The following is a 27,135-nucleotide window of genomic DNA, read 5'->3' on the forward strand; positions in this document are numbered from 1 at the left end:
AACACTCGCTGACTTACAACGTGAGTTACTTTTCTTAGGAAAGAAATATCGACTTATATGGAATTAAGTTTAAAAATACGTTGCTAGGCTTTATATGTCTCTTACCATAAACTGCTTAGTTTACCTAAAAAAAGTACCACAAAAAGCAGAAGCGATTTAGCGCAGAACTGTCAGAATGTATTTAAAGACAGTTAATCTGTGTAATGGTGGTGCCTACTGTAGATTCGCAAAAAATATGCTACTGTACAGTAGCATCGTTTAAATAGAGCCATAATCAATGTTATGCTCATAACGTAAGTTGTACAAAAATGTGTACTATCTACGTATGTAGACTGTTCATGAACATGGCACTAAAACTAGCTCAATAGGCCTGTATAAGTGTATAAGAAATGTGCCAACAACATGGGTGTGGAATTGCTGTTAAGCACACACACATGTTCTTCATACGAGAAAATATTGCCCAGACATCCGAAGACTTGATGTGTGACATGATTATGTAAGACTCGCTGACTTACAACGTGAGTTACTTTTCTTAGGAAAGAAATATCGACTTATAAAGAATTCCGTTTAAAATACCGCTCCAAAATTGATTTGTATTTTATTTATGTGTTCCAGTTACGTAGTCAATATGCTAATGAGTGACTAATTGGTGAAATTCTGTTTCGAACACATTTTGATAATAAGTATAATTTCACAAAATAGCGGTGCAACGTTTAGCTACTATAGCATCTATGCTACAATGAGCTGAGTAGCGCAGCGGTCACAATACCGGTTTAACATGTTGGGGGTTCCGGGTTCGATTACCAGGAAGACAAGTAAATTATGATTTTAGATGTCTGTTGTTGTAGTTTCTTTGCGTATGTCCATGGCACCAACGATCCAGAAAATCCTGTTGTGAATTGAAAATTTGGTATTCTAAATTCTATCTACGATTAATTACAGATGTCAATTGGCAACAGTAGCCACTACACTATCAGTTGGACTGCTTGTTTGCTACCTCAATATTATAAAAAAATATTTCTGTTTTCCAAGAGTTGTCATATGTTAGCACACGAGAAGGCCACCTTACTTATACCACGTAGTACAAGAAACACGCATCCTGCATGGAAATCTATCGTCATAAATATGAAAGGAAGTTGTATGTAATCAAAACAAAACTGGTTTAGACAAAATTGTGTGCTACGTTAATTTGTAAAGCAAATTTGATCTCTTTTAACCCTAAGACACATAACAATTGCTAAACTAAATTTTTGCAAAGTATAAACTAAAAAAATATAATTAATCAATCTTCACTTATAGCACAAGAAATTAATCTTTCATTTGATTAAACTATTTGTTTGTTAACTTCGAGTGACTAACGGACAATCCAGTTCTGTCAGCAAACAGTGACAAGCATTATATTCGTAACACAGAACAGTGGCGTGTAAAATTAAACAATGTGTTACGCAAGGTCGGAGGTGTCGGTGGTCAAACACCGTTAGTTAGGCTTTGTCTCCACTAGGCTTGTTACCAACTGTAAGCTCATTATTCCTGAAATACTATTTTATATAATAAAAGATTCAATTACAACTCCATTATTTATTTTCTCTGATAATTCATTCCATGACATCTTATTCTGTAAAAAAGCATAATATCCTTCTTTCTTTTTATATATTTTCTCGCTACATTGCTTCTCACCAGTTACACAATTATGTTTTTTTTTTAATCTCATTGCAATAGCATACGCAATGCATAACTGCAATCCATCCGATGGTAAGTCGTTACCACTTTTGAACATCAACAATAATCTCAAATGAAGTAGACCGCATTTGTGCTGCTACCTCTGAGGCCTAAGTTAGAACGACTCGTAGAAATAAGTAATATCATATACCTAGAGAGACTAATGTGAGGCATTACAGGCTTAGTTCTCAATAGGAACTATTAATGCATGATCGACATTAGCTAAGATTCCTGTTTTATTTGGGGCAGATGACAGATGTCCATACGGCATGCTTGTTGCACCCATTATAAGTATGATAAAGAGGTAACTTTAACCCACTAGACGAAAACCAGATATTACAAAGACGTCCTAGTCAAAGATCCAAATGAAAAACTACTATCCAGTACATCAACGTCAACGGACAATGCATAGGAATGACATTATAAAAAGGGTTACAAAGCTAGTCTACACAAACTAGCCCAGTCCGTTAACAGCCTTAGCAAAACGTGATGTCGTGACTGGAGACGTCAAGTTAGCGAGTTTTTATCGTTAACGGTACTTGCTTATGTAATTTACTAAATCTCGCCTCAATTTTCATCACAGTAGCTGAATCACTAGCCGCTCGTATTATCTTTTAGAGACAGTCGTTTCAAAGAAAGCATTACCAAATGTTACTTAAGTCTTAAAAGATGCAAGGTAAAGTATACATTTTCTTGAGAGTAGTCATTGACCAATGCATCAATTACACGACATTTAATTTGACGCATGAAATCCGCATTTAGGTACCTTTGATAATTGCTAATTAAGGAACGTTATTTTTATTTTATTGCATGTTTTACTTAAATATGGGAAGTAACTTCTGCAACCTATTTATTAATTAGAAATATAGAATACATATTAGTCTAATACAATTTATTGTAAAGATATGAAAAATGATACATGGTTGTAAATAATTATGGAAGACTTAAGTATCAAAATGCCTATAATTACTTTCGCATGCATTTTTGTACCAGAAAAGACACCATTGGCCATATTACATTATCGAATATTTGGAACATATCTCCAAAAAATATTACATTTTAAAAACCTTGCAGACAAGGCCAAAAAGGAAAGTACTATCAGATGGAATCTTAACCCAGATTTTTATAAAAAGGACTTACCAGTTCTTCCAGTTCTTTATTACATAAAACTCATCTAATCGTTGATCTAGTCAGAGAATCTGAATCTTCAAATCCATTACATTAATCAGAGTTACTCAAAGTGTGTACTTGAGGTATGTTAGTTAATCGGACGGAGTACGTGCGAAAATTCACGTGTATAACACATGTTATGAAACTCTTGACCAAATCCAAATTAATCGATACATCGAATATATGAAAGATAAACAATAGCTAATCGTAAAAAGTGCTCCAAGGAACAACAAAATTTGTGACAAGGAACCATCATATTATAATAACACATCTATTGCAACTTTAACAGAATGCCTTATGTGTTTCTACCCCTAACTAGCCACTAAGACATAATGACCTAAATTAGATTGGCCGTTGAGTCTTTGTCTTAAAATCTTATAGGGGTACCTGCGTCTATGTTTGAGAATCCCTGCATTACATAAATGCATAAGATATAAGTATTACGCTATGTTAAATGAGACTGGTCAGTAACATTAATAAAGCGAGTTAGATAAGATGGGCGCTGAGAGGCACTCTACATAACTATAAGATGATCAAAGATAACTAGTTTACTAACAGGATTAGTTTTGCGGATGGCCTACTTTCTAACGCCGTGCTTAATATCCTATGTTTTGTTACGTCATAATTCGCTACCCACGTAAAAATGTTTGAAAATATTGATGAAAAACTTTTTTGCAAACAATAATGAAAATATCGAAATCCAATGCCAATGGTGTTTTTGATAACTAAAACTGGATCAAATAGTTTAAATTTAATATTGGTTATGTAAAGAATGCAAAAAAATAACCATAGACACATTTATTATCACCTAGTTTCAGATTTAAATGAATTTTCGTGAACATTGTTTTATCTGAAATCGAAACTATTGAAATCTAAATTTTTAATTTCTGTTACCATAGACAACTCAAATTGTTTCCTTATAGGTACAAACTTTACTACATCGAATTTCCAATAACGCATTACCAAACTATGAAATAAGTAAAGAATTATCGACTTATTGCCAGAAAGTACATTTCTATTTTTTATCTTCAAAGATTTCCCATTAGCAATGCAAGGCATCCAGTTTTCTAGTGTTTAAATTGCACATTTTATCTAAAATATATTATTAGCGTGTGTACCTAAATGTATATAATTATGTGCACGCTAGGCGCTTGTTCTGAAACTAGAGTAGGTTTAACTCAAGTTTAAACGAAAATTGTTGCAATTTAAAAAAAAAAGAAAAATGTAGATTTAGATAGATAATATTCTCGGGTCACAGTGTTAATTACCGTACTCCGCCGAAACGGCTTTATCGATTTTCACCAAATTTTATATGCATATTCAGAAGGTTTGATAATCAGCTACTATCTATTTTTCATATCCCTAAGTGATAAGGGTTTTTCCCCCTAACCTCTTTTTATTTAAATGGCAACACAACGTTTGCCGGGTCAGCTAGTAAATTATAAATAGATAACTTTATCTATTTATTTATGATAAACGAATATACTCAAATACTTATTAATTAACTTTACAGGGCTTTGGTTACATTTTAGTAAAAGACATAGTAATTCTGTATTTATAATCATTATGAATAAAAAATATATAGGCTATTAAAATACCCTAGAGTTATTAATTGTTTTTCACTTTCTAATTGTTAATTGTAAATATATTATATTCAATGTTAAAATAAAGTACTTTCACCAAATTTATTAAAATCGTGATAATGAAAGTATATAATTTTGAGATCTACTGTTTAATTTCCTGTTTAAGTTTATTGAGGAAGTGAATATCCGTTAAATATTCATATCCTTTTATTATCTTTAGCTTGCGGTTCGTACGAACAAGTTTAATTATACAACTCTACGTTACTTTTTTTTGGTATTTTAATAACAGCTTAATAACTTCGTGATATATCTCGTTGTTGACATCAACCCATTACTATTTTACTATAGGACATGGGTCTCATATTAGGTAGACTTCACACATCTTCGAGAACTTCTTTAAAAAAATGAACAATTAGGTGTGTGAATTCCTTGTGAAACTTTATTTCTAATACGCACGTGACAAAAAATTCAAAGATTTGTCCTGGGACTCTGACCGGGACACAGAGTTGCAGAGGCTACTTGAAAATGTTAAAGTTTTGGTGATATTAAATTATTTGTTTGAAAATCATATCAAAAATATAACTACCAAACAAATATTTTAACTCTAAATATATTATTAACATTGTTTAAGATTTTAATGCACTTATATTTTACTGATCTCTCATAATATTTCAGCAAAGAAATGAATATAATGTGTGTGCTTCTTATACCAAAAAAAGCACTTTCTCTTGAACGTAACATTGAAGCATACCAAATTTTGCCAATTTGCGTAATATAAACGAAATACGCACACATACTCATCCGAATCATGCCGAATGCATTAAGTAGATACCTATAAAGTAGAATCTCTGTTGTTATAGTTATATATGAAGGTGGTAGAACCCTTTGTGGTTCGACTCCGGCGGCACCACCGCCACAACTATTTTTTACCTAATAACAGTAGTGTTAGGCGCTGCTGTGGTCCGGTTTGAAGAGTGTGGTAAGAGAGACAAACTTTTCCGAGGCATTCCAGCTTAGTCCTCAGGGGAAGCGGCGCATTTGTGGCCGGCCTCAGGTAGGAATATCTAATCCTATCTGGGGTTGATTACAGATGTCCATGGGCGGCAGTAGCCACTTACCATCAGGTGGACTGCATGCTCGTCTGCTACTCCTATATTATAAAAAAAAAATGCTTTGAAATAATTAACAAATAATCCCATCCCATCGGCTGTGGTCAAGTGGTGTAAATATAATTGGACATCATATCAAACATTTACGGGCGCTCAAAGTCATTTCACGATGGCAAATTACGGTTCAATATTCCACGGCACTGCCCTCACATTTTTTCTTTCAGGGCTTATTATTTTAACAAGCAAAACTTGGTTCTAATAAAACAATAACGAGTGTTGTGGTTACGCATGAATCAACAGGAAACCTTTCTATTATCACTATTTATTATTTGGTGAGATTGATCCAAAATTATAAAAATGAACTGATTTGAAAACTTGAACTACACTTCCTGGCATAAACACGAAAGCGTGTATGATATTTAGCTAGTAGCGGTCACCCATCCAACTTAGGACCGCACCCGACGTCGCTTAACTTTTAGATCAGTTGAGATCAACACACACTGCGGGGTAAAGCGCACTGTATTTGTTATTATGATTTTTAAATGCCCAATTAATGCATTTACAGAATAGTTACTTCTAATAAAACGTACTTGAAAACTTACAATCGAAAGATACCAAAGGTGCATACTTAGCCCAGTTGTTTTACATTTTAATAACCGCTGACATAACCTTTTCCACTTAAATGTATCCATTACATAGGTGTGAAAAACAACTGATTATCATAAAGATTTTATTATTGGTAAACATGCAGGTAATTTGTAAGAACGAACAGATAGCCAATGTACCGCAACTCGTTATAATCGTTACATTACAGTCCAGAACAAATTTTCCTTTGTTTTTCTTATACATAAATGTATGAAAATTATATAATCATTACTATGTAAATAAACTTATTTCCCATATTAATTTGGATGATATTGTTTTCTATTTTATATACTGAAAAGAGAGTGAGTAAAAATGTTAAGTAACTCCACATTTACCTATTTGTAACTAACATTATAATATAAAAATCTGCAAAAAATCAATCTCCTTTGAGTTGTTAGCCTTTACGACTAAGTTCAAATGCACAGAATATACCTACTTTTGTCTAAATCAGCCCTTTAAGACCCTTCAGAAATTAATATAGCATAGGCATACAAAAGGTACTGCTTCTTTAAGACTAAAATACTGATCAAACAAACCAATGTCCGTTGCTTACTAACTTACTTGTCTACTTCAATAGCATGAAAATAAATATTGATCTACTGATCAAATCAATGACTTATAAGTAAACTACAGCTCCTGTAACATAATACTCGTGAAGTCAGCACGCCTCTTACACTTATTATGTTCCGGAATTCATAGTTTAATTGCCATTTGAACCACCGTAATCAATTGATTAAGTAACACTACGATACACACCTTTCCAACGCGTCTCTCATTTTACCCGCTCCCAATGCACTGTTATTGGTTACAAATAACATTACATAACATGAATAGATGGGTTCTAATAATATTGCCGTTTCCTATTAAATGTGATGGAAATTATACAGACTTTTTCGTGTTCTGTAAGAAATCCTGGACAATCCTTAACAATTTAAGAATTTAGTTTTTTAATGACTACGTCGAATATTTGTACCTATACGGGTACCTCAAATTATTACTAACCCTGTATGAATCGATATTTTCTTATAATTATAATATACAAACCGGGATTTTCAACTAAGTCGCTAAGACTTCTGATTTTTATATACCTACTGGTATTATAATTATTAGATTATATTACATTAAAGTAAGTATCCAATCAAAAGAATCATAGTCCGCAATATATGTTATGCAGATTTGTGTAACTTCTTGTTGTCAATCGTACCTAGCGTTACATCAGCAGTCATTATGCACTTAGAAAATAAATAAACTTAAAACAAATAAAAAATAATTGAAATGAAATTCATGGCAGAATAATTTCAAATGGATATAGAACATTTAAAATGTATCGATCAATTTGCAAGAGGCAAAGTGAACGCGCTTCCAGTGTTATTATGTCAGCAGTTCCGTGGTGCTCTTGGACATTTTTTATTACTTGTGGTTCCGTATGACTTATAGTGAATCTCTTATAGATCGATATATATTTAAATATACAGATATAATCCAATACTTCCTAGTCTACATATACAATTGTACTATCGGCAAAATTGATTCATGACCCACCATAAGCTTTCTTAAAGGCATTTAAGTGCAATAAGGCCGACAAGACAACAATAAGTAGACGAAAAAGTATCTTACACATAAAGCTGAGCACAGCTCATCACCTAAAACAATTTAGGTCTCGTTGGCTAAATCTGGATTGGAAGAGCTCCTGCATCTTTGAAAATGTTATGTAGAAAGATAAATGTTCGTTATTCTGTATTTGCTTCATAATATGAACTATATGACATCTACAAGAAGCCTATAATTCCTTCGCAATTTAATTAGAAAAGTCTCTGATGGTCCTATTTCTCGTAATACACAAATCCACATTACACAACGCAATATTACATAAATTAATATAATTAATGTAAACGTAGTAATATAAATAAATAACTTTCATTAACAATTATTTTATTAACAAATATACGGAACCGCTGTTTGTTTATCGTACGTTTTGCTCTCTTTGTGCCCGTCTTACTTTTACTATCTCTTGGAATCCGCGCTGTTATGTGAACGTGAATCATTCCATTTTTAGATCAAATTGTATCCATTTATGTTCCTTCCTTATTTGAGCAGAGTTAAATGCGGCAAAATATTTTAATACGTAGTTCAATCAACAATCTTTTAAATTAATATACTCGATAACATACAATACAAATACAATACAAAAATGCTTTATTGTACACCAACTAATAAATGACAAATATTTACATACATATAATGAAGAGTACAATAGGCGGCCTTATCACATAAAAGCGATCTCTTCCAGACAACCATAGAGTAATTGAAAGAGAAACATATCAGACACAAGAAACACAGGGTAGGGGTGTACAAATGTAAAAACATACCAACTAGAATTTATCTTTGGACATATCAGCAGCTAGCGTAGAAGGTGAAGAAAGTAAGGGATAGAGATATTACAGAGAATAGGAAAAAAAAAGATAGGATAAATAAATACAAATAATAATAATATTTTAAATATATATCAGGTTAAAGTGCTAGGTAAAATTCCTTCACTTGTCTTTTAAAAGAATCTAGTGACTGTGCGCGACGGATAACAGATGGTAAGGAATTCCATAGGCGCACAGCCACTGCAGTAAAGGATCTGCCGAAGAAGGATGAGGAACAAGGAGTTGAAAGGGAAAGATTTTCATTAGAACGAAGAAAGCGTGTATCGTGAGAAAGATGTAGGTAATGAAATCGTTCCCTTAAGTAATTGGGACTGTTTGGATTAAACAGGACGCAGTATAAAGCAGAAAGAATATGAGTATTCCGACGAAGACGAATAGGGAGCCACTTGAGTTTCTTTCGATACTCTGAAATGTGATCATATTTACGAATTCCAAATATGAACCTGATAAACAAATTTTGAATACGCTCAAGCTTATTAAGTTGCTCCTCAGTTAGATCTAGATAGCAAACATCTGCATAGTCAAGGATGGGATGCAATAATGACATTGACAGGGAGATTTTGGTCGAAACTGGTAAAAAGTTGCGGAGCCTCCGGAGTGATCCCAAAGACAAGAATACTTTCCTGCTGACCTCGTTGATCTGAGGAGTCCAAGACAGACAGCTGTCTAAGTAAATACCCAAGTTTTTTACTGTCTCCTTTAGGGGCACTTGAACACCATCGAGCAAGATCACAGGTAAGGTAGTAAATTCAATTTTATTTAATAATCTTGAGCTGCCGATGATAATAGCTTGGGTTTTTTGGGCATTTACTTGCAATCCGTGCAACTGGCACCAGTTGGAGACAGAAGTCAGATCCGCATTTATAACACCGATGGCTTTCGGTAAGTCCTGAGGTGGGCATTTATAATATATTTGGAGATCATCGGCATAAAGGTGGTAGAGTGAAGATAAGTGAAGGGTTATCGAATTGATATAAATAGAAAAGAGAAGAGGAGACAACACGCCACCTTGCGGTACGCCAGCAGCAACGTTCGACCATGCTGAGTGGTCGTCATTAATCATTGTACGCTGACGGCGCCCATACAAGTAACTCTGAAACCAGTCAATTGCAGTCGGAGATATGTTAAGAGAACGCAAAGTAGCAAGCAACACGTCGAAATTGACAGTGTTAAACATACTCGGTGACTTACCTAATATGAACAAACTCTAGATTTAATAAGTATCTTGTTGTGTTTTTGTAATATGCAATGCTTAAATGAAGCCGTATGTATTATTTAGGTAATTGCTATTAATTTATATTTACACAACATAATCGGGGTTGAATATATACCTTTTATTTCTTTTTAATAGAGCAAAAAAATAATAACGTAAAGTGGTTTTTCAAGTACATTATAATAAAAAAAAAGCTACGTATTTTTAAGTATCTATATCTTTCCACTAGATATCACTAACTTAGCTTTTTTAGCACCTTCCTTCCTTTCCTTTTATATAAGCCCCATTTCTAGGTTAGCAGTGCTGTTATTGTAACGGATTATTTTGAACTTACACAATGCTATTCAGATCATTGTGTCACTGACCTAACAACTAATCCGCTCCGAGCGATCTAGATCGAGATCAAATATTTCAGCGCACCCAATAAACATCTCCTAGTCACAAGATGAGAATTTAGATCGCCGATCAAATAACACAATATTTTTTTTGTAATTTTCAAATTTGCGTCATAGATTAGTAATTCGCATGTATGTTTTGAAAGTTTTACACTGGCATTTAGCTATAAATTTACTTTTTTCAGTATTGTGAGCAATTGTTAAACGATGCCGTAGAGAACATAAGTAAACAACGTTAATATCTACATTTCTAAAGAAAAAATAATTAAATTATTATTACAATTTTTAGGACCGGGAAATAAATACCTGCTTCGATTTATTCAGATGACGACGATACGAGTAATCTCTGGTTAAAAATTATAACTATACTTAGGGTGTGAAAAAAATGGTCGATAATCATATATTTCGGCAAAAGTATAGTCTCACCCATAGATTAGTAAAGATACTTCGCCGCCTTGAAATTGAATGAAGCCACAAACGGCTTATTAGTAAGTTCTTTTTTTTGAATTCTTGACAAATAAAAACATTTTTAGAGAAAATTTACGAATAGATAACTAATACTGCGTAATTTACATAATAAATAAATAATTATTTCAAATATTTTAGGGACATTTTAGCACGGAGACGTGGCAAAACTTTTTTACGCAACTATTTCAATTCTCAAAACTGGGTACATATTCTTGTTAGGAGTGAGTAATCTTTACTAATCTATGGTCTCACCAAACATAATATCCTTTGTACAATATAACTACGACCGTAAAAATTGGTCCTTATTCCATCCGTTCCTTAGTCCATGACTACATTAACTACTAGTTAAACTAGTAAAAGCTAGCCACACCTAACCAAGTCATCAAAAATTCCGACCATCAAATTAAAATGTCACGATCAATAATTATATAAGATAAAAATTTATAAATATTATGTCAGCTTGCTCTTTATGATAATTTTATTCTTCAAAAGCGAAGTCTCGACAGCGAGACATTTCTACCATAAAATACTTTCTCTGTTAGAAGTTATTTGGAAGGTAAAATCACGCTTCAGTTGCATATTACACTGGACCAGTTTTGACAGTTTTGTTATAATGTTATTATATTTATATAGCGAAAGGAATGGTAACTATATCTTATATATAAGATTCTCGTGTCACAATGTTAGTTACCGTACTCCTCTGAAACGGCTTTACCGATTTTCACCAAATTTTATATGCATATCCGATAGGTCTGAGAATCGGCTACTATCTATTTTTCATATCCCTAAGTGATAAGGGTTGTTCACCCTTAATATTATTTTTATTTATATGGTGCCACAACGTTTGCCGGGTTTTAGTAATTAATAATGGTAAAAAATAAACAAAAGTAATTTATGTTAAAATTCCGAGTTGGAATTAAGAGTAAGAAATATGATTACAATTTATTTTTTGTATAAGTTGATAATGGCTGAACCGATTTTGATGAAAGTATACGAATATGACTATCTTACAGAGGACTACAGAATTGACTAATTACCTCATAAAATTAAAAATAAATGGTCGCCGCGTAAAAAATAAAAACTGTGTTAAAAGACCGCAGCCTAATAATTCAAAGAATAAATAAATAAAAATCATAATTAATATTGAGCATTCATTTATTTATAGACATGGGGTACAAGCCAATATTGTTTATAAGGTCGGCGTCAGGGTGCGGGGGTGTCGAGCGTCTATATGAAGGGCGCGATGTACCGTCCGCCGTAGCCGAAGCCGTTCACGACAGTCGGGCCTGCCACGACGGTCTGCTGAATAAAAAAATACAATTAATAAAATAAAAAAGTAGTAATAAATGAAATTATGAGAGAAAAATTAAAGAGATGATAATTAAAGGTGTCTTATATAATTATTATTTGTAGACTGGTCAGTAAATACAACCTGCGCCCCGAAAACACACGTTACGCCAACAACGTAAACTGTTGTATTGGTCTAAGATCCGAAGCTAAATCGAACTGGACCGAGCTGATAATAGAATGAAACTCATTTTATAATGAAATTAGTACATTGGGTAATACATTAAAAATGGGTTTGCTAAAAAAATCCTGGACAGGATAATTTTAATTATTTTTTGAAAAATTAAAATTTAATTGAAAATTAAATTTTGCAACATCAAGATAATAAGAAAATTCTATTCTGAGTGAATGTTAAAAACATACAGAATGTGCAGGCTTTGGGTTGCCTATTATTTACGTGGACGAACTACTGGGTTGTCAGGTATAAACAGGTATTTCGCTGGCAACTACTTTCACTCATGATGATAATAGATAAAATTTTATATCAGTAGAAGCGCTGTTTTATTGTGAACACGTTGATATAGGGTTGTCTGCAAAATGAAAATTAATTTTTCAAAAAATAATTAAAATTATCCTGTCCAGGATTTTTTTAGCAAACCCATTTTTAATGTATTACCCAATGTACTAATTTCGTTATAAAATGAGTTTCATTATATTATCAGCTCGGTCCAGTTCGACTTAGCTTCGGATCTTCTACTATATACTCCGTGGCCCATTTCATCTCCGGATAGGCTTTACAGCCCTAAAAGTGTCCCTTTCACCCCAAATACCTTTTACCTTTTACCCAAATAATTCTCAAGGGTCTACTGCCCGTAATGATGAGTTCCACCTTTTATGGGGGTTATTATTACCTCCTTTGTGGTCAGATGACCGTAGCTCCGGTCTTCTAGGAAGCAGGACACTATTTACTGTGTTTGGTAATATCAGTTGATATTGATATTGGAATCGGTAACTCACCCCGCCAAGAGCCGGACCCACGTAGCCGGGCCAGATGAACTGGGGAGCGGCCGCAGACAGGGCGATGAAGCAGAGGACGAAGAACACCTGGAGAACAATGTTATCATTAATAGACTTCGAAAAAGGAACAAAATCCTTTGCTAGTTTATGATTCTTTATTAAATTCATTAGGAATACAACCAAATTGTACATTAATCTAAGAATTCTTATTTTAAAAAAAATATTTATTGTAATCCTAAAACATAAAGCACAATGCACTAAAAAAAAGTGAAGCCACAACCACCAAAACAGCTCATAAGTTACTTTATCACAATCTTTAGATATAGATAGCACCGCTACCTTTAGAACTTCCACATCTCTACATATTGCTAAATAGATGTAGAGTTACTCAATTTATATTTAAATTATTGTTATGTACATACTACATAATATAATTAGTGCAGTCGCAACTTTAACTCTACTCTCGATTCTAAATGAAGACATCGTAAAAAATAAATCAATTTTGCATACATAAAAATATACTACTTTGTATTTAATAGAGCTCTGAGAAAATGACTGAATAATGACTAGAAATAGTTTGTAATTTAATTTTATTGCTCTTCTAATTACATAAAAAGTTTGCTTGAAACAGAAAGTAATATTTTAATTTAACAAGTGCAAATTAAAAGTTATTGCGACATCAATTGCGTAATACATTTTGGCAAAACGCGAAAATTTAACTGTGGTACGAGATAGAATGCAAACCGGCTGACTCACATATGCGGCGATATATAAGTCCTCAAAAATAGCAACTCATCTTAAATCGGGTTCTGATAGTATAGCCTGTATCATATGGAATTGATTACAGATCCATGGTCAGCAGTAACCACTTACCATCAGATGAACTGCACGCTTGTTTTCTACTCCAATGTTATATAAAAAAATGACAAATCACTTTAAATAAGTCTTACTTTGACTTTGACTTAAACTTCAGAATTAAAGTAAACTATTAAAATTTAATTGTTTTACGTTTTGATAATAAGATGTTTTTATATTATAAATGTTATAAAAATATTTTTCAATAAATATTTTTAAATTATTAAAAGTTTATACGTACGAGGAATTTCATTTTGATGGCAGTGGGTTTGAGTAGATCTCACTAGAACTGCTTTGAAGCCTTCTAAGTGCAAACTATGCTGATCTGAGGAAGACAGCCACATTATATAGGGCCCCAGAAGGTCGACAACAAGTAGATGTAGGTATCCCTTAGCACCACCTAAGGTCACATCACATCTGAATGTCTAATGAAAATACCTGTCTGCAAGAAAAAAATACAAACACGTTTAGCACCACCGCCTATTACAGATATGGTTAAACAATTATAATTTATTAGATCAACTCGCGATGACTGCGACAGATGTTTGCATTTGCAAGTGATATTGGTGCGACAACCTACTTTTGAACTGATAAAGAGATTAAGAATATAGAACTGTGTTACAATTTTGCTAATTAACTTCTGGATTTTATAAATCTGGTGTATAATTAGTAGCAGAAGAGTTTTCTAAGGATAAGGCGGACAAGCTATCAGGAAGTATTCATAGATCGATAGACTTTAAAAATCTTAATGCTGATAGAGCAGACAAGGTTGTGAAGGGGGTAGAATTGTCTATGGTTAGACTCCAAAGGTACAAACGCCACACCTATTTCCGCCTAATAACAGCAGCGTTAAGCGCCATGTTCTGGTTTGAAGGGTGTGGTAAGGGAAACATGCTCTCCCGAGGCATTTCAGCTTAGTCTTCATGGATTGAGAGCTTTTTAGATAGAGTCTTATGGTAAGTTTTTATTTGCGTTTAATTACGGCCAAATTTCGACGACTGCGACGTGCCACTAGTGTTTAAAAATTCGATACATATTAAATCAAAGTTTCATTTTGCGTCTTAAATTTTAAATATAGACTAAATTGTTAATATTTTATCATACACTTAACAAGTTAACGATTGGAACAGGCTCTAGACATTGACATAGTTGTCTTTGTTTACATTGTAAGTAATAAGGTAATTCTATGCCTACCATATCTTAAACTGGATTGAAACGTAGGCGTTCCTAATATTTTAATCAATCTGCAAGTTCCTGAACTCTTACGACATGCATAAAAATTAGCATATAGTAACGTAGGTAATTACTAGAAGAATTTCTATAAATTATGATTTTTTTTAATAAACAAAGAACGTCAGGACAGTTTAACCAATTTTGCATCAAACCAAAGATGTTCAAACTGTCCCGATTAATTTAGGTTCCAAACGAAAAATCTCACTCTAATATGAAAATTATTTTAAGAAGTACGTAGGGATGGTATTGTTCCTGTAGGTCCGGGATTAGAATAGGGCTACGGTATCCCCTACTTGTCGTAAGAGGCGACTAAAAGGGTGCTTTCAGGGTTGCGGCCGGCAAGAGCAGAAGCTCGAACCGTCCAGCAAGCAACTCCGGGAAGGACGGCGGTGTGTGTGGCCGCATACCGTCGTAAACACCAGGTATGCAGGAGGAGCGTAAACTGTTCCTCCAGGGCAGAGCCCGTCAGGGGCATCGCGCTTGGAGGACTCCGGTCGTGTTCCATCAGAGATCCCGGAGTTCTCCACCAAGTGCTGAGGAAGGCCACCGGCGGTTGATGTAGCCATTAGTGCGGTAAAAATCCCACATAAGCCGGCGTCGCTCCCACGTCGGGTGCCTTTTGAAGGTATCCCCCTCGTATACAAAAAAGAAAGGTAGGGATCGTATGCTGGTTGCCAGCAATAGATAGGCACATAGCTTAACAACTCCTCTTAAATTCGCTTTCAGATAAAATAAGTCAGTAGAGCGCCTTGTAGTCGACTAATATATTTGTTGCTACGCCAAATAACTAAATTGAAATGCATAAGATCAACACTTAAAAGTTGTTACATGGCAAATTAACATTTGCGCCCTTATTGCAATTAAATATAAACCTGTAGCAACAAAACCTAGCTAGATATCACTTTGCAACTTTGTAAAGTTTCCCTGGAATTAACTTTAATTTACATAATAATTTTACCTACTCTTTATTTCTTACTATCTATCGTTATGTTATAATAAACAATGTGTTAAAACAAAACAGTTCAATATATTTTCTTTTTTGCTAGCCTTTCGTAAGTTTTGTAGCCATTGACACTAATGGTGGAATTTCGACCACTGGACGTATGCATAGTTTGCATACAAGGTAGCACGAATTGTTACTTCAATAATAGGACAGTGTACCATTTGCATAAAACACTCAAATTTAACGAGATAACTGTTAAGTTATCATGTAATTTAATAAAATGTCATCGCATAAAATATAAAATGTAAATAAATATTGAATTAATTACAATAGAAGAATAATAAATATATCTTATCTATATAGGATAAATTCTCACAATAACAATGATGTAGAAATATGTTAACAAAAGGCAGTACATACCTAGATAATTCATATCTGCCACATTTCATACCAATAATTAAATATTAAAATATTGCCGTCCACCTTCGAGTGATGTTAATGATCTAGGAATTATACCAAGTTGCATAGGTGACTGCTGTTTTATATGCACATAAAGTATTTTTATAGCTATTTTGATTTAATAACTGGGTGGTTTACGATTTCTCATTGTCTAGTGGTTACAACTAACTGTTTATATAATTAACTCCCGCCATTTAAACAAAGACTTAACTATTTTATAGAAAATAACAAACGAGCATATAGTCCATCTAAGTAAATCTGTGAATGAATCAACCCCAGATAGGAATGGAGTCGAAAACACACGCATTGCTATTAAGAACTAAGCTGGATCTCTCTGGTTGTCTCTTCTGTGTCTAGCTCGTCAGACCAAAATATACCTAAACACTTAAGAAAATCATACTCTTGATCGAGGGGGCCGAGGTTGAAATCCCAGGCACGAACGTCCGTTTTTTTTTTAAATTAATAAAAACGTAAAGGAAACCTCGTGAGGAAACCTGCGTACCTGAGTAATCTTGAAAAAAAAGATTTCAATGGAATTTGAAGCCTACTAGTTCGAGCTTGACCAGCGCGGTGGACTGTGGCCTAATCCTTCTTGTTCAGAGTCAGTGGCCGACAGTGGAACAGTGATGACTTGATGATTACCTTAAATCTCAAGCAACTTACCATTAACAAATAGGTTTCTCAGCGTCCAGTCGTATGTGCTCGTCTAAGCTGGACTCCCTGGGCTCGACAGCATCAGCGCGGTACACCGCGTTCTCGATCCACACGGCGATGCGGTCGGAGATGGCCACCATGAAGCGGGGCAAGCGGCCAGGGTGCGTCCGGGAGGGTTTTGGTTCACCTATGTTTCGGTATTTTGAATTTGATATCTTTATGATATTATTTTTAAAAATAAAATTATTATGATTTTAAACATTTTATTATTATAGAAGTAGGAAATAAGTGTGCATTATTATTTTAGGAATAAGAAGTATGTGTGCATCAGGTGGATCCTAAGGGTGGTAAGTGGTAACTGCCCAGGATATCTATAAAATCAATCCCAGATACGGTTAAAATACTACTTGATATCGGCTACGCAGGTTGCTATCCCCGAGGGCTTAACTAAGTTGATGCTGGTAACTGAGATATTCAACTAAGTAGATTAGGTACACATGTAGTTTTAAATATGAATTTGACCAGTTTTGACATGATACTGCATTTGAAATTGAAACATTATAATGCTACTAATTCTATTATCATCTTAAGTACTAAGGAAACAAACGTAATGTGTGTAGGTATTATTATTCTTTAATAATAACCCAATATTTCGGCAACTCTTTCCAACACAACGTCTGCAATGCTTCTTAGTCTATTTGAAACCAACATTTCCTTCTGTCCTTTAGCTATATAGTCACACATCCGATACGCCACCTATAACAATTTATGAATATAAGAAAGTGTGTTTAAAAACTATTACAGGTAGATACAGAATTAATCGCAGATTTTATACTTTGTTGTAAACTTGAATAGTGACATTTTATGTAGAATATGTAAGCAAATTAAGGTAGGTATATGCTGTTGCCACAATCCGTTATCTCCCCGCTAAATAAACTTTAAAACTGTCCTACATTTGAATGTAAATAAAAATAAGTCTTCACAACTTACTCAACATACAAATAGATTAGCCAAAGTACACCTATGTTATATACCTGTGTTACACAATACAGTTATTTGATTTGATTTGATAGAAGTTAAGCTCTACTTTTGTTTCAAAGTCACAATAAATCTTGGCTTTTGTTGGAAGTTTTCAGCTTCACCAAGCTAATTGACGTGTTTGTTCGGTACAAGAAGTTATAGGGAAGAATACTTTAAAATCCCACTTAAAGTCTGTGTACTATGTGTTCCTAAAGTCCCCTGAATAAAATTGTAATGAACCTGAGCACTGAAATTGACAAGCCACTTTTGCCGCTGACGTAATTCGCGTGATTTTTCGACTTGCTCCTTTCGGCTCACCATCCCGCCTGGACCAGACCAACGCTTCGATGATTCGCTCAGTGCTTGGAAATATTGTTCAGTTTGCCTAAATAACCAAATTTTTAGTTTAAATAAAAGCATGTGACAAGGATAGTGATTCGACTGCAGCGGCGTCATCATCACACACACACCAGAACTAGCTGCTTGTTCTGATTGTGTGTGAAGGATGTGGTGAAGTGGACTTTCACATATGAGGTCGAATCTTTCCAACTTAATCCTGAGATGAGGTAATGTATCAGTAATGTGCAAAAACACTTGCATAAGAATGAACACGTAAATATAAATGTAGGCTGCATCTGTACAAGTCGAAGCATATATGTACGATCAATCAATTTTGACCCCTTTATGTAGAAAAAAAATAAGTCTTAGTACTTTATCAAACAGTTATTTGCATTTTGTTCTAGTTTCTTTTTCTAATTTTATGAGAATAAAACAGAGAGTTTAACTACTTATAGTGGATACCTACCTATTTAGTTTCTTACACAGATTAATGTCTTAAAGATAAAGTGAATGTAAATAAACAACATAAATAAATGTTCTATATACTCAGGACTGAGAAAATAATCTTCTTCCAAAGCACTCTTAATCTTATCTCTTCTCTCCCGCGGCAGTATCGCGCACTTTTCATCCCACAACGACCGCAGGCGCCGCGCTGTTGGCCGAGCAAGCATCTCCACCCTTTCCATGTTACGACGCATTCGAGACGACACTTTCTTCATTTTGATTTCTCCTTCAATATTATAAATAAAACTAATCGTAACTTTAATTAAAATGTCCCTATAACTAGGTATACTACTTATGTCATCAATGATAATACTCAATATAAATTTATTTTATTCCTTTTTAAATTTCACCCCTGGCAGAATCTATAGGAGAGACAGGAACTTCCCAGAAACATTTTTGAACAGTGTTAATCTACTGCAAATTGTGCCAAACCGACTGCTATACAAACAAAAATCTATACCTACCCTACAGTGGAATATGGGTTGCAGCCAAAAACTTCTTATTGTTACTTTAACGTTGATTAACAAGATTAAATCGTTGTTTAGTTTATAAGAGTATGGAAGTAGGTATAGGTACTATTTGCACGAAAACTCTATGATTTACATTAAGATCAATAAGCTCTGAAAAAGGGTTTAATGAAAATCCCTACAAAGGCTAAATAGAAAAAAGCTTCTTTTATTTCATTTCTACTAACCGGCGTCAGGTGATTTTAATATTTTAACATTCTGCTCTGATTTCGACTGGAGGTTAGTTTTTGACCCTTTACGTTTATCCATTTCAGAAGGGGATTGTTCGATTGGAGATTTTCCTGATCTAGGCATGTTTTTGTTTGTAATAAATACACTTTACAATTTAAATACAATCAAACCAAATAAAGCATTGCGTTGGTTACGAACATACGTCAAAACAAAGCGACAAACAAAATAAATAAAGGTATCCAATCAAAAATTAAAAAGTAATGACTATTTTATTTTTTAGATGTGACAAAGAATGAGTTTTGTAGCTGATAAGCATAACACTTTATACAATGTGTAATATTTATTTAAATTACTTAATAGATACATACAACAATAATATTGTAGGCTATATTTTTAACTAGGATATTGTTAGAGACAACCAAACTATATTCTATTATTATAATTATTCAAATATAATTTAATTTCATCATTATGAACCATATCAATCCAAATATTTATTGAAAGATGAATATATAGTGGTGCATATAATATAGAAATAAAAAACAATATGTTGTACCATTATTAACTTTTATTAATAATAACCTTCTTAAATATAATTATAACTATCTACTCTTTTCCTTCAAGCATAGCCAAGCGGAACAATCAGGATCTCCATTATTGAAGTAATTATCATCTGTTTCCACTTTTTTCTCATATGGAATATGCCAACCTAAAGCATTCTTCTGAGCACAAGGTGAAAATTTTAATGGTGGCTGAAATGTAAATAAAAATAGTGTTAATACTAAAAAAGTGTTTGTAACTTAAAAAGTATTACTGGCTGTGGAGGTAAATATGACGATTTTAGATATACTCTTAAGAATTTTTAATACTTAAGTATGGTTAAATTGTTCTGTTTTTTTTATATTGTTCCTTTTTATTTCATAATTTAAAAAAAATAGACATATACCTGTAACTGAGGCCTCTTTCTAGCTGGCAATACCATCCACTGATGTTTCCATTGCCACTTTTGAAACAATAACCTTAATTTTTCATCTTTCATCAAAAATCTATGACCTCTAAGCAAATCACGGGACACAATATCTGTGTGTGCACCACTTAGGATAGCAGCAGTTATAAAGTATGGATCATCCTGAGTTCTGAAAAAAATTATTCATTTCATTCGTTATAAAAAAATATAGGTACTGTTATAAATATCAATGCTGCATTTCCATTATCTTAATTTTCCTAAAACTTAGCAGCACTTTTCAAATTCTAGGTTTTCACATTTCAGCAAGTAAATTAAAATGTAAAAATCAAAGAAATCTGGTAATTTTGCTGTGTATGCTGCAAGTGGTCCTATCAATGTTTGAACTGCTATGCTGGCAATAATGTTAAAAAGGTACTACAGTATTGCTTCCTTCATATTTAATGTTTAATTGCTATGCTTGCCATTAAGAGGGAGTTAAATTTAGTCTGCAGCAATGCAAGTTAATTACATTAAAATTGCATCTATGTATACTTTTTTAAATAAAGTACAACATACTTACATATTTTCAGTAAAAAAACTGCAAGTCTTTTGAGTCAACTCTTTCAGTGTAGGTCCATGCCATTTAAACATATGTTTTCTACCTAGCAGCAATATTTTTTTATTTTGTTTTAAGAAATGGTCTACAACCATACTCAGAGTCTTGAGTTTCTCCATTGGACTTCCATGTTTAGCTCCTATCAAGTAGATTATGTTAAGGCCGTCAAGCACCACGTCATATGGCTTAGTTTTTTCTATGAACCTTAAAAATCTTTCCAGTTCTCCCGGAGACGTTTTCAGGAACAAATCAGATCCAACTATTAATTTGTCTTTAACATTTTGCTGCAAAAGTGAAAACTCCTTATCAGACAATATTATATCATCTAACTTTTCTTTACAACAATTACATTCTCCGCTGAAAAAACAAAATATAGAGGTTACAAAAAAAGAACTGAATATAAAACTAAGGACAACATAGAGAACATTTGAAAGGCACTACATAAATAAAAACAGGCTTTGCATTCAAATGTCTTTTACACCCTTAGTCACACTTGTAGGAGGGAGAACCCTGTGGTTCGACTCCGGCGGTATCACCGCCACACCTATTTCTACCTCATAACAGCAGTGTTAGGTGCTGCTGTGTTCCGGTTTGAAGGGTGTGGTAAGGGAGACAGACTTTTCAGAGGCGTTCCAGCTTAGTCCTCAGGGGTAGCGGCGCATCTGTGGCCGACCTCAGGTAGGAATATGTAATCCTATCTGGGGTTGATTACAGATGTCCAAGTGGCAGTAGCCACTTGCCATCAGGTGGACTGTATGCTCGTCTGCTACTCCTATTATATAAAAAAAAAAACTTTCATTACATTTTAGTTTCAAATCTAGATATACTTTTATCATCAACAATCAATAACACCAACAACCTACCTTTCCCGTTTTACTGAAGTATATCTTGCACTCCAATCTAAGGACAAGTAAGTTTCTCTTATTCTTTCTGCTGTTGATTCAGTTACTTTAATGTAATTGTGAGCTAAGTGTTGGCAGAGCTCATCTAGATATTTCAAAATAGTCTTCTTTTCTTTGTATTTTCTTAGAATAAATTTTATCCATTCATCATATGCTTTGTCTTGAAGGAGTCTTCTGTCATTTAAACTTCGTTGTATTAATTTAAATGCTTCAGCTTTCTTATTGTTTTTAAAGAGAGTGGCAATGAGAGTACTGTAAGTTGAATGACTAGGAGTACTGCTCAAATGTATGTCATCTAAAATTTTCATACACTTTTTCCATTCATCAATAACACATAATGCATGAAGTAGTCTTTCACATGTAAAGTAATCTAACATTTTATACTTATCATACAGATTTTTATAAGAGTCCAAAATAAATTTTCTTGCATCCTCTGATAGTTCATTTTCCTTTGAAAATTCGTAGTACATGTTTAGTAAGCCATTTGTTACTCCAAGGTTTAAGTCAGTGCCAGTAGCTTTCAAATAATTAATAAATGAATAGGCGGAGTCATACTTCTTTTGTGAAGTTATAAATTTAATTATTAATGCATCAACATTCTTTTCTGTCATTGACCCCTGTTTGCTTAAAATATTGTTCTTGACAGTCTTCCAATCTGAATCATTTTTTTCTATAACTTCAATTAAGTACTTAAGTTGTAAATTTTCTCTCGGTGGACTTGCTTCTTTCTGTTCTGTTACATATTTTGGTGCCAAAGTAACATCTGAAACATTTTATTTAATTTCACATTATTTTTTGTCAATATTATTTTTTATAGATCTAACCCCAAAAACTTAACCCTATATATAGTTTAGTTCCCTTTAAATACCGCATTCATAAATAATATCTCCATAAGCAGTAAGGCATAAGGTGTTTTAAATTATGTTTTATTTATACTTACGGGAACTTGATGTAAATAAACGGCGGGAAAATGAAGAAAAACTTTTGTAAATCAGTCTCATTTTTGAATGCGATATAAAAGTTAAAAACGGAAAACGAACATAAAAATGATAGTTTAAGTTGCATTAAATTTCATGGAAATTTTAAATCATCCTTATTTTCAAGTAATGATATTCCTCATTTTTATGTATCTCGTAATTCACGTTGTCCTGTACAAGACTACAAGTACAACAAATACAAAAAAAATGCCAAACTGCAAATCAAACTTTGATTATCAGTCTGTCAAATGTCAAAATGTTAAATCAAATCAAGATCAAATCATAAAGTACCATTTTTTTTAAATAAGCAAAGATTATAATTTCATTATTCTTGTAATATTTACATACTTTACAACAACAAAAAAAAACGAAAGAGCACACGAAAAATTAGTAATTTAACGAACTCTACTATTCAATACAGTACAATCATCTATGTTATATTTAAATGTTCGTTTTTTATGAGGTGAAGAGCAAAGAGTATAGTAACCTATAATAGGTCTTCTGTGCATTTCTCCCCTATCAGAGAGTATTATTATATACAGGGTATCTCTTATTAAATACAACTGCTAAGGCTAAGTTCATTTCATATTCTTTTACATCATTACCGTCATTTCGGAGGTTTTTTGACCTGTTATATATTGCTTACAGTTGGACAGACAGACATACAGACAGACAACAGATCACACATACAAGATGCTTTTTCTTAGCTTTAAACTCCATATATAGAATTTTACTTACATTTTATACTATTTGTATTGTTCTGTATTGTCTTTGCTTAAAACTTTTAAGTCTCAAACTTAGATAACTCAATACCCATACCGTATTGACAATACGTCTGGCAACACTCAAGTCTGACCTAATGTCTAATGTCAAGATTGTCAAGTCAAATATAATTATTGTCGACAAGCAACAGTTTTGTATTTTAATATATTGTAGTTTTGATTACGAATAATTGAAAGTATATGTATAGTGAGTTCAATTCTAGATTGTTATCGTAGTAAAGAAACTATAACTATAGCAAAGTCCAACATTTCAGGAGTGCTACTCGAACATTTGTACCATCTTGAGGCAGGAGGCATTCTGTATTTTTCAACGTAGATAGTTACGGACTAGAAGCATGGAGAAAACGACGAAAATGCCCAAAGTGGCAAAGGTAAATAAGTTATTTTATTGTTTGTACTTTCATTCAATTTACAAAACAACCAATAACAACAATGATTCCATTTTCAGGTTAAAAATAAAGCTCCGGCTGAAATACAAATCACAGCCGAGCAACTACTCAGAGAGGCGAAAGAGAGAGACTTAGAAATATTACCGCCCCCTCCAAAACAGAAGATCTCGGATCCAGAAGAACTAAGAGATTACCAACACCGCAAAAGGAAAGCTTTTGAGGATAACATTCGCAAAAATAGGATGGTGAGTACCGGTTCAATCTTTGTCAAGTTATTGTTCCAAAGACTTTGCCTAAAGTAATAAGATGTTATTCAATGTAACAGTCAGGTATAAAGGGACCATATTGTTATAGTGGATCATGTTTTGGAACAAAAATCTTTAAGTCTTTCACAGTTTCAGTTAATTGCACTCAAGGTAGAACTATAATAAACTATACTTATGAAAAACTATACTTTTTTTATTAATTTTATATGTATCCAATATTTAACAACAAATGTCTCCTTGCCTTTTAGGTAATTGGAAATTGGCTCAAATATGCTCAATGGGAGGAGTCTCAAAAGCAAGTTCAGAGAGCCCGCTCTATTTATGAGAGGGCTTTGGATGTGGACCATCGAAATGTTACCCTATGGTGAGAAAAGCATATTTATTTGAAATAATATATTATGTGTGGAAATTTTATTAGTTCTTAGAATTACATATTTCACACCAAAAGTAAAATTTTAATTATCTTATTAACCACAATAATGCAGAATATTTATTTATTATAAGAAGTGTTATGATTTGTGTCATAATGATGCCTATTTTGTTATGATTTATAATTTTAGGTTAAAATACACTGAAATGGAAATGCGGAATAGACAAGTCAATCATGCACGAAACTTGTGGGATAGAGCAGTTACTATACTGCCAAGAGTTTCACAATTCTGGTATAAATATACTTATATGGAAGAGATGTTAGAGAATATTGCAGGGGCAAGACAGGTAAAGATCTTCAAGTATTTATTGTCATTTGATTTAAAGTTAGCATCACATTTAAATGGCTTTAATGAAATTTAATCTACTTTAAAGGTATTTGAGAGATGGATGGAATGGCAACCAGATGAACAAGCTTGGCAAACATACATCAACTTTGAATTGAGGTACAAAGAGCTAGACAGAGCAAGACAAATATATGAAAGGTTTGTTATGGTACACCCTGATATTAAACACTGGATCAAGTATGCTAGGTTTGAAGAAAACCATGGTTTTATAAATGGAGCTAGGAAGGTATATGAAAGAGCAGTAGAGTTCTTTGGAGATGAAGAACTAGATGAAAGATTGTTCATTGCTTTTGCTAAGTTTGAGGAAAATCAGAAAGAACATGATAGAGCAAGAGTTATTTACAAATATGCTTTAGATCACATCCCTAAAGATAAAAACAAAGAATTATACAAAGCTTACACAATACATGAGAAGAAGTATGGTGACAGATCTGGTATTGAAGATGTAATTGTTAATAAAAGAAAATACATGTATGAACAAGAAGTGATAGAGAATCCTACCAACTATGATGCATGGTTTGATTATATCAGACTTGTAGAAAACGAAGGTAATGTTGATGTCATAAGAGACACTTATGAAAGGGCTATAGCTAATGTTCCTCCAACAAAAGATAAACAATTTTGGAGACGCTACATCTATTTATGGATCAACTATGCTTTATATGAAGAATTAGAAGCTGAAGATATAGAACGCACAAGACAAGTATATAGAACATGTTTGGAACTGATACCACACAAAATATTCACATTTTCGAAGATCTGGTTAATGTATGCTCAGTTAGAAGTGAGATGTAAAAATTTGAAACAAGCAAGGAAGACATTAGGTATGGCACTGGGAATGTGCCCAAGAGATAAATTGTACAGAGGGTATATTGACTTGGAAATTCAGCTAAGAGAATTTGATAGATGTAGAATGTTGTATCAAAAGTTTTTAGAATATGGACCAGAGAATTGTGTAACATGGATCAAGTTTGCAGAATTAGAAACATTACTTGGTGATATAGATAGGGCTAGAGCTATTTATGAAATAGCTGTTGGTCAACCAAGATTGGATATGCCTGAGCTTTTGTGGAAAAGCTATATAGATTTTGAAGTAACTCAAGGGGAAACTGAGAAAGCTCGACAACTGTATGAGAGATTACTAGAAAGAACAGTTCATGTGAAAGTATGGCTTTCTTATGCCAAATTTGAGCTTAATGCTGAAAATGCTGATGATATCAATGTTGAGTTGGCTAGAAGAGTGTATGAAAGAGCCAATGATAGTTTACGAAATGCCGGCGAAAAAGAGTCAAGGGTACTTTTATTAGAGGCATGGAAAGATTTTGAAACAGAAACAGGTGATGATATAAAACTTGAAAAGGTTCTTGGTAAAATGCCAAGGAGAGTCAAAAAGAGACAGAAGATTGTCACAGAAAATGGTGTGGAGGAGGGATGGGAAGAAGTGTTTGATTATATATTCCCAGAAGATGAAATGGTCAGACCCAATTTGAAGTTGCTTGCAGCTGCGAAGCAATGGCGCAAACAGAAAGAAGTATCAGAGCCTACTGAAGAAGCCAATGAAGAAAGTGAACAACAAAGTCAGAATTCTCAAGAAAGTGCAAATGACAGTGACAACAGCGATGGAAGTGATAAATGATATAACATCCTTAGTACTGGCTAAGTTGTTTCTTTTAATAAATTTCTACAACACAGAACTTTATTTAACTTCATTCATAATGGGTAAAGATTTGAAATAAAA

General features: G+C 33.4%; 3 protein-coding genes across 9 annotated transcripts; 1 reads left to right on the plus strand and 2 right to left on the minus strand.

Moving 5' to 3' along the window:
- Positions 1 to 11,871: 11,871 nt before the first annotated feature.
- On the minus strand, positions 11,872 to 19,969 carry LOC140746269 (uncharacterized). 5 transcript variants are annotated; one of them, XM_073078546.1, is made up of 8 exons: positions 19,740 to 19,969; positions 19,088 to 19,271; positions 18,443 to 18,587; positions 17,827 to 17,938; positions 17,192 to 17,369; positions 14,135 to 14,293; positions 13,039 to 13,125; positions 11,872 to 12,033 (listed from the first exon to the last, which is right to left on the minus strand). In XM_073078546.1, exons 1-5 carry the CDS (start codon positions 19,864 to 19,866, stop codon positions 17,194 to 17,196), a joined length of 744 nt encoding a protein of 247 aa, XP_072934647.1. In that variant the 5' UTR covers positions 19,867 to 19,969; the 3' UTR covers positions 11,872 to 12,033; positions 13,039 to 13,125; positions 14,135 to 14,293; positions 17,192 to 17,193. The 5 variants fall into 5 exon arrangements, with proteins under 5 accessions (XP_072934647.1, XP_072934570.1, XP_072934490.1 ...); XM_073078469.1 differs by having other exon boundaries at positions 14,135 to 14,335; XM_073078389.1 differs by having other exon boundaries at positions 14,135 to 14,218; positions 19,740 to 19,968.
- A 324-nt stretch (positions 19,970 to 20,293) lies between these two features.
- On the minus strand, positions 20,294 to 23,358 carry mldr (mitochondrial ribonuclease P catalytic subunit). Its single transcript, XM_073078736.1, has 5 exons — positions 23,148 to 23,358; positions 22,169 to 22,970; positions 21,270 to 21,662; positions 20,690 to 20,879; positions 20,294 to 20,495 (listed from the first exon to the last, which is right to left on the minus strand). Exons 1-5 carry the CDS (start codon positions 23,206 to 23,208, stop codon positions 20,346 to 20,348), a joined length of 1,596 nt encoding a protein of 531 aa, XP_072934837.1. The 5' UTR covers positions 23,209 to 23,358; the 3' UTR covers positions 20,294 to 20,345.
- Positions 23,359 to 24,018: 660 nt separating this feature from the next.
- Positions 24,019 to 27,091, plus strand: crn (pre-mRNA splicing factor crn). Of its 3 annotated transcripts, none has more exons than XM_073079157.1 (6): positions 24,019 to 24,153; positions 24,221 to 24,337; positions 24,415 to 24,600; positions 24,870 to 24,985; positions 25,182 to 25,338; positions 25,426 to 27,091. In XM_073079157.1, the coding sequence occupies exons 2-6, from the start codon at positions 24,302 to 24,304 to the stop codon at positions 27,031 to 27,033; spliced, it is 2,103 nt and encodes a 700-aa protein (XP_072935258.1). In that variant the 5' UTR covers positions 24,019 to 24,153; positions 24,221 to 24,301; the 3' UTR covers positions 27,034 to 27,091. The 3 variants fall into 3 exon arrangements, with proteins under 3 accessions (XP_072935258.1, XP_072935173.1, XP_072935336.1); XM_073079235.1 differs by having other exon boundaries at positions 24,124 to 24,142; XM_073079072.1 differs by having other exon boundaries at positions 24,103 to 24,337.
- The last annotated feature ends 44 nt before the right edge of the window (positions 27,092 to 27,135 follow it).

The sequence above is a fragment of the Epargyreus clarus genome, unplaced genomic scaffold (assembly GCF_041222505.1).
Source record: "Epargyreus clarus isolate Ecla_fem2 unplaced genomic scaffold, WU_Ecla_fem_2.2 ptg000001l, whole genome shotgun sequence".
Lineage (NCBI taxonomy): Eukaryota > Metazoa > Arthropoda > Insecta > Lepidoptera > Hesperiidae > Epargyreus > Epargyreus clarus.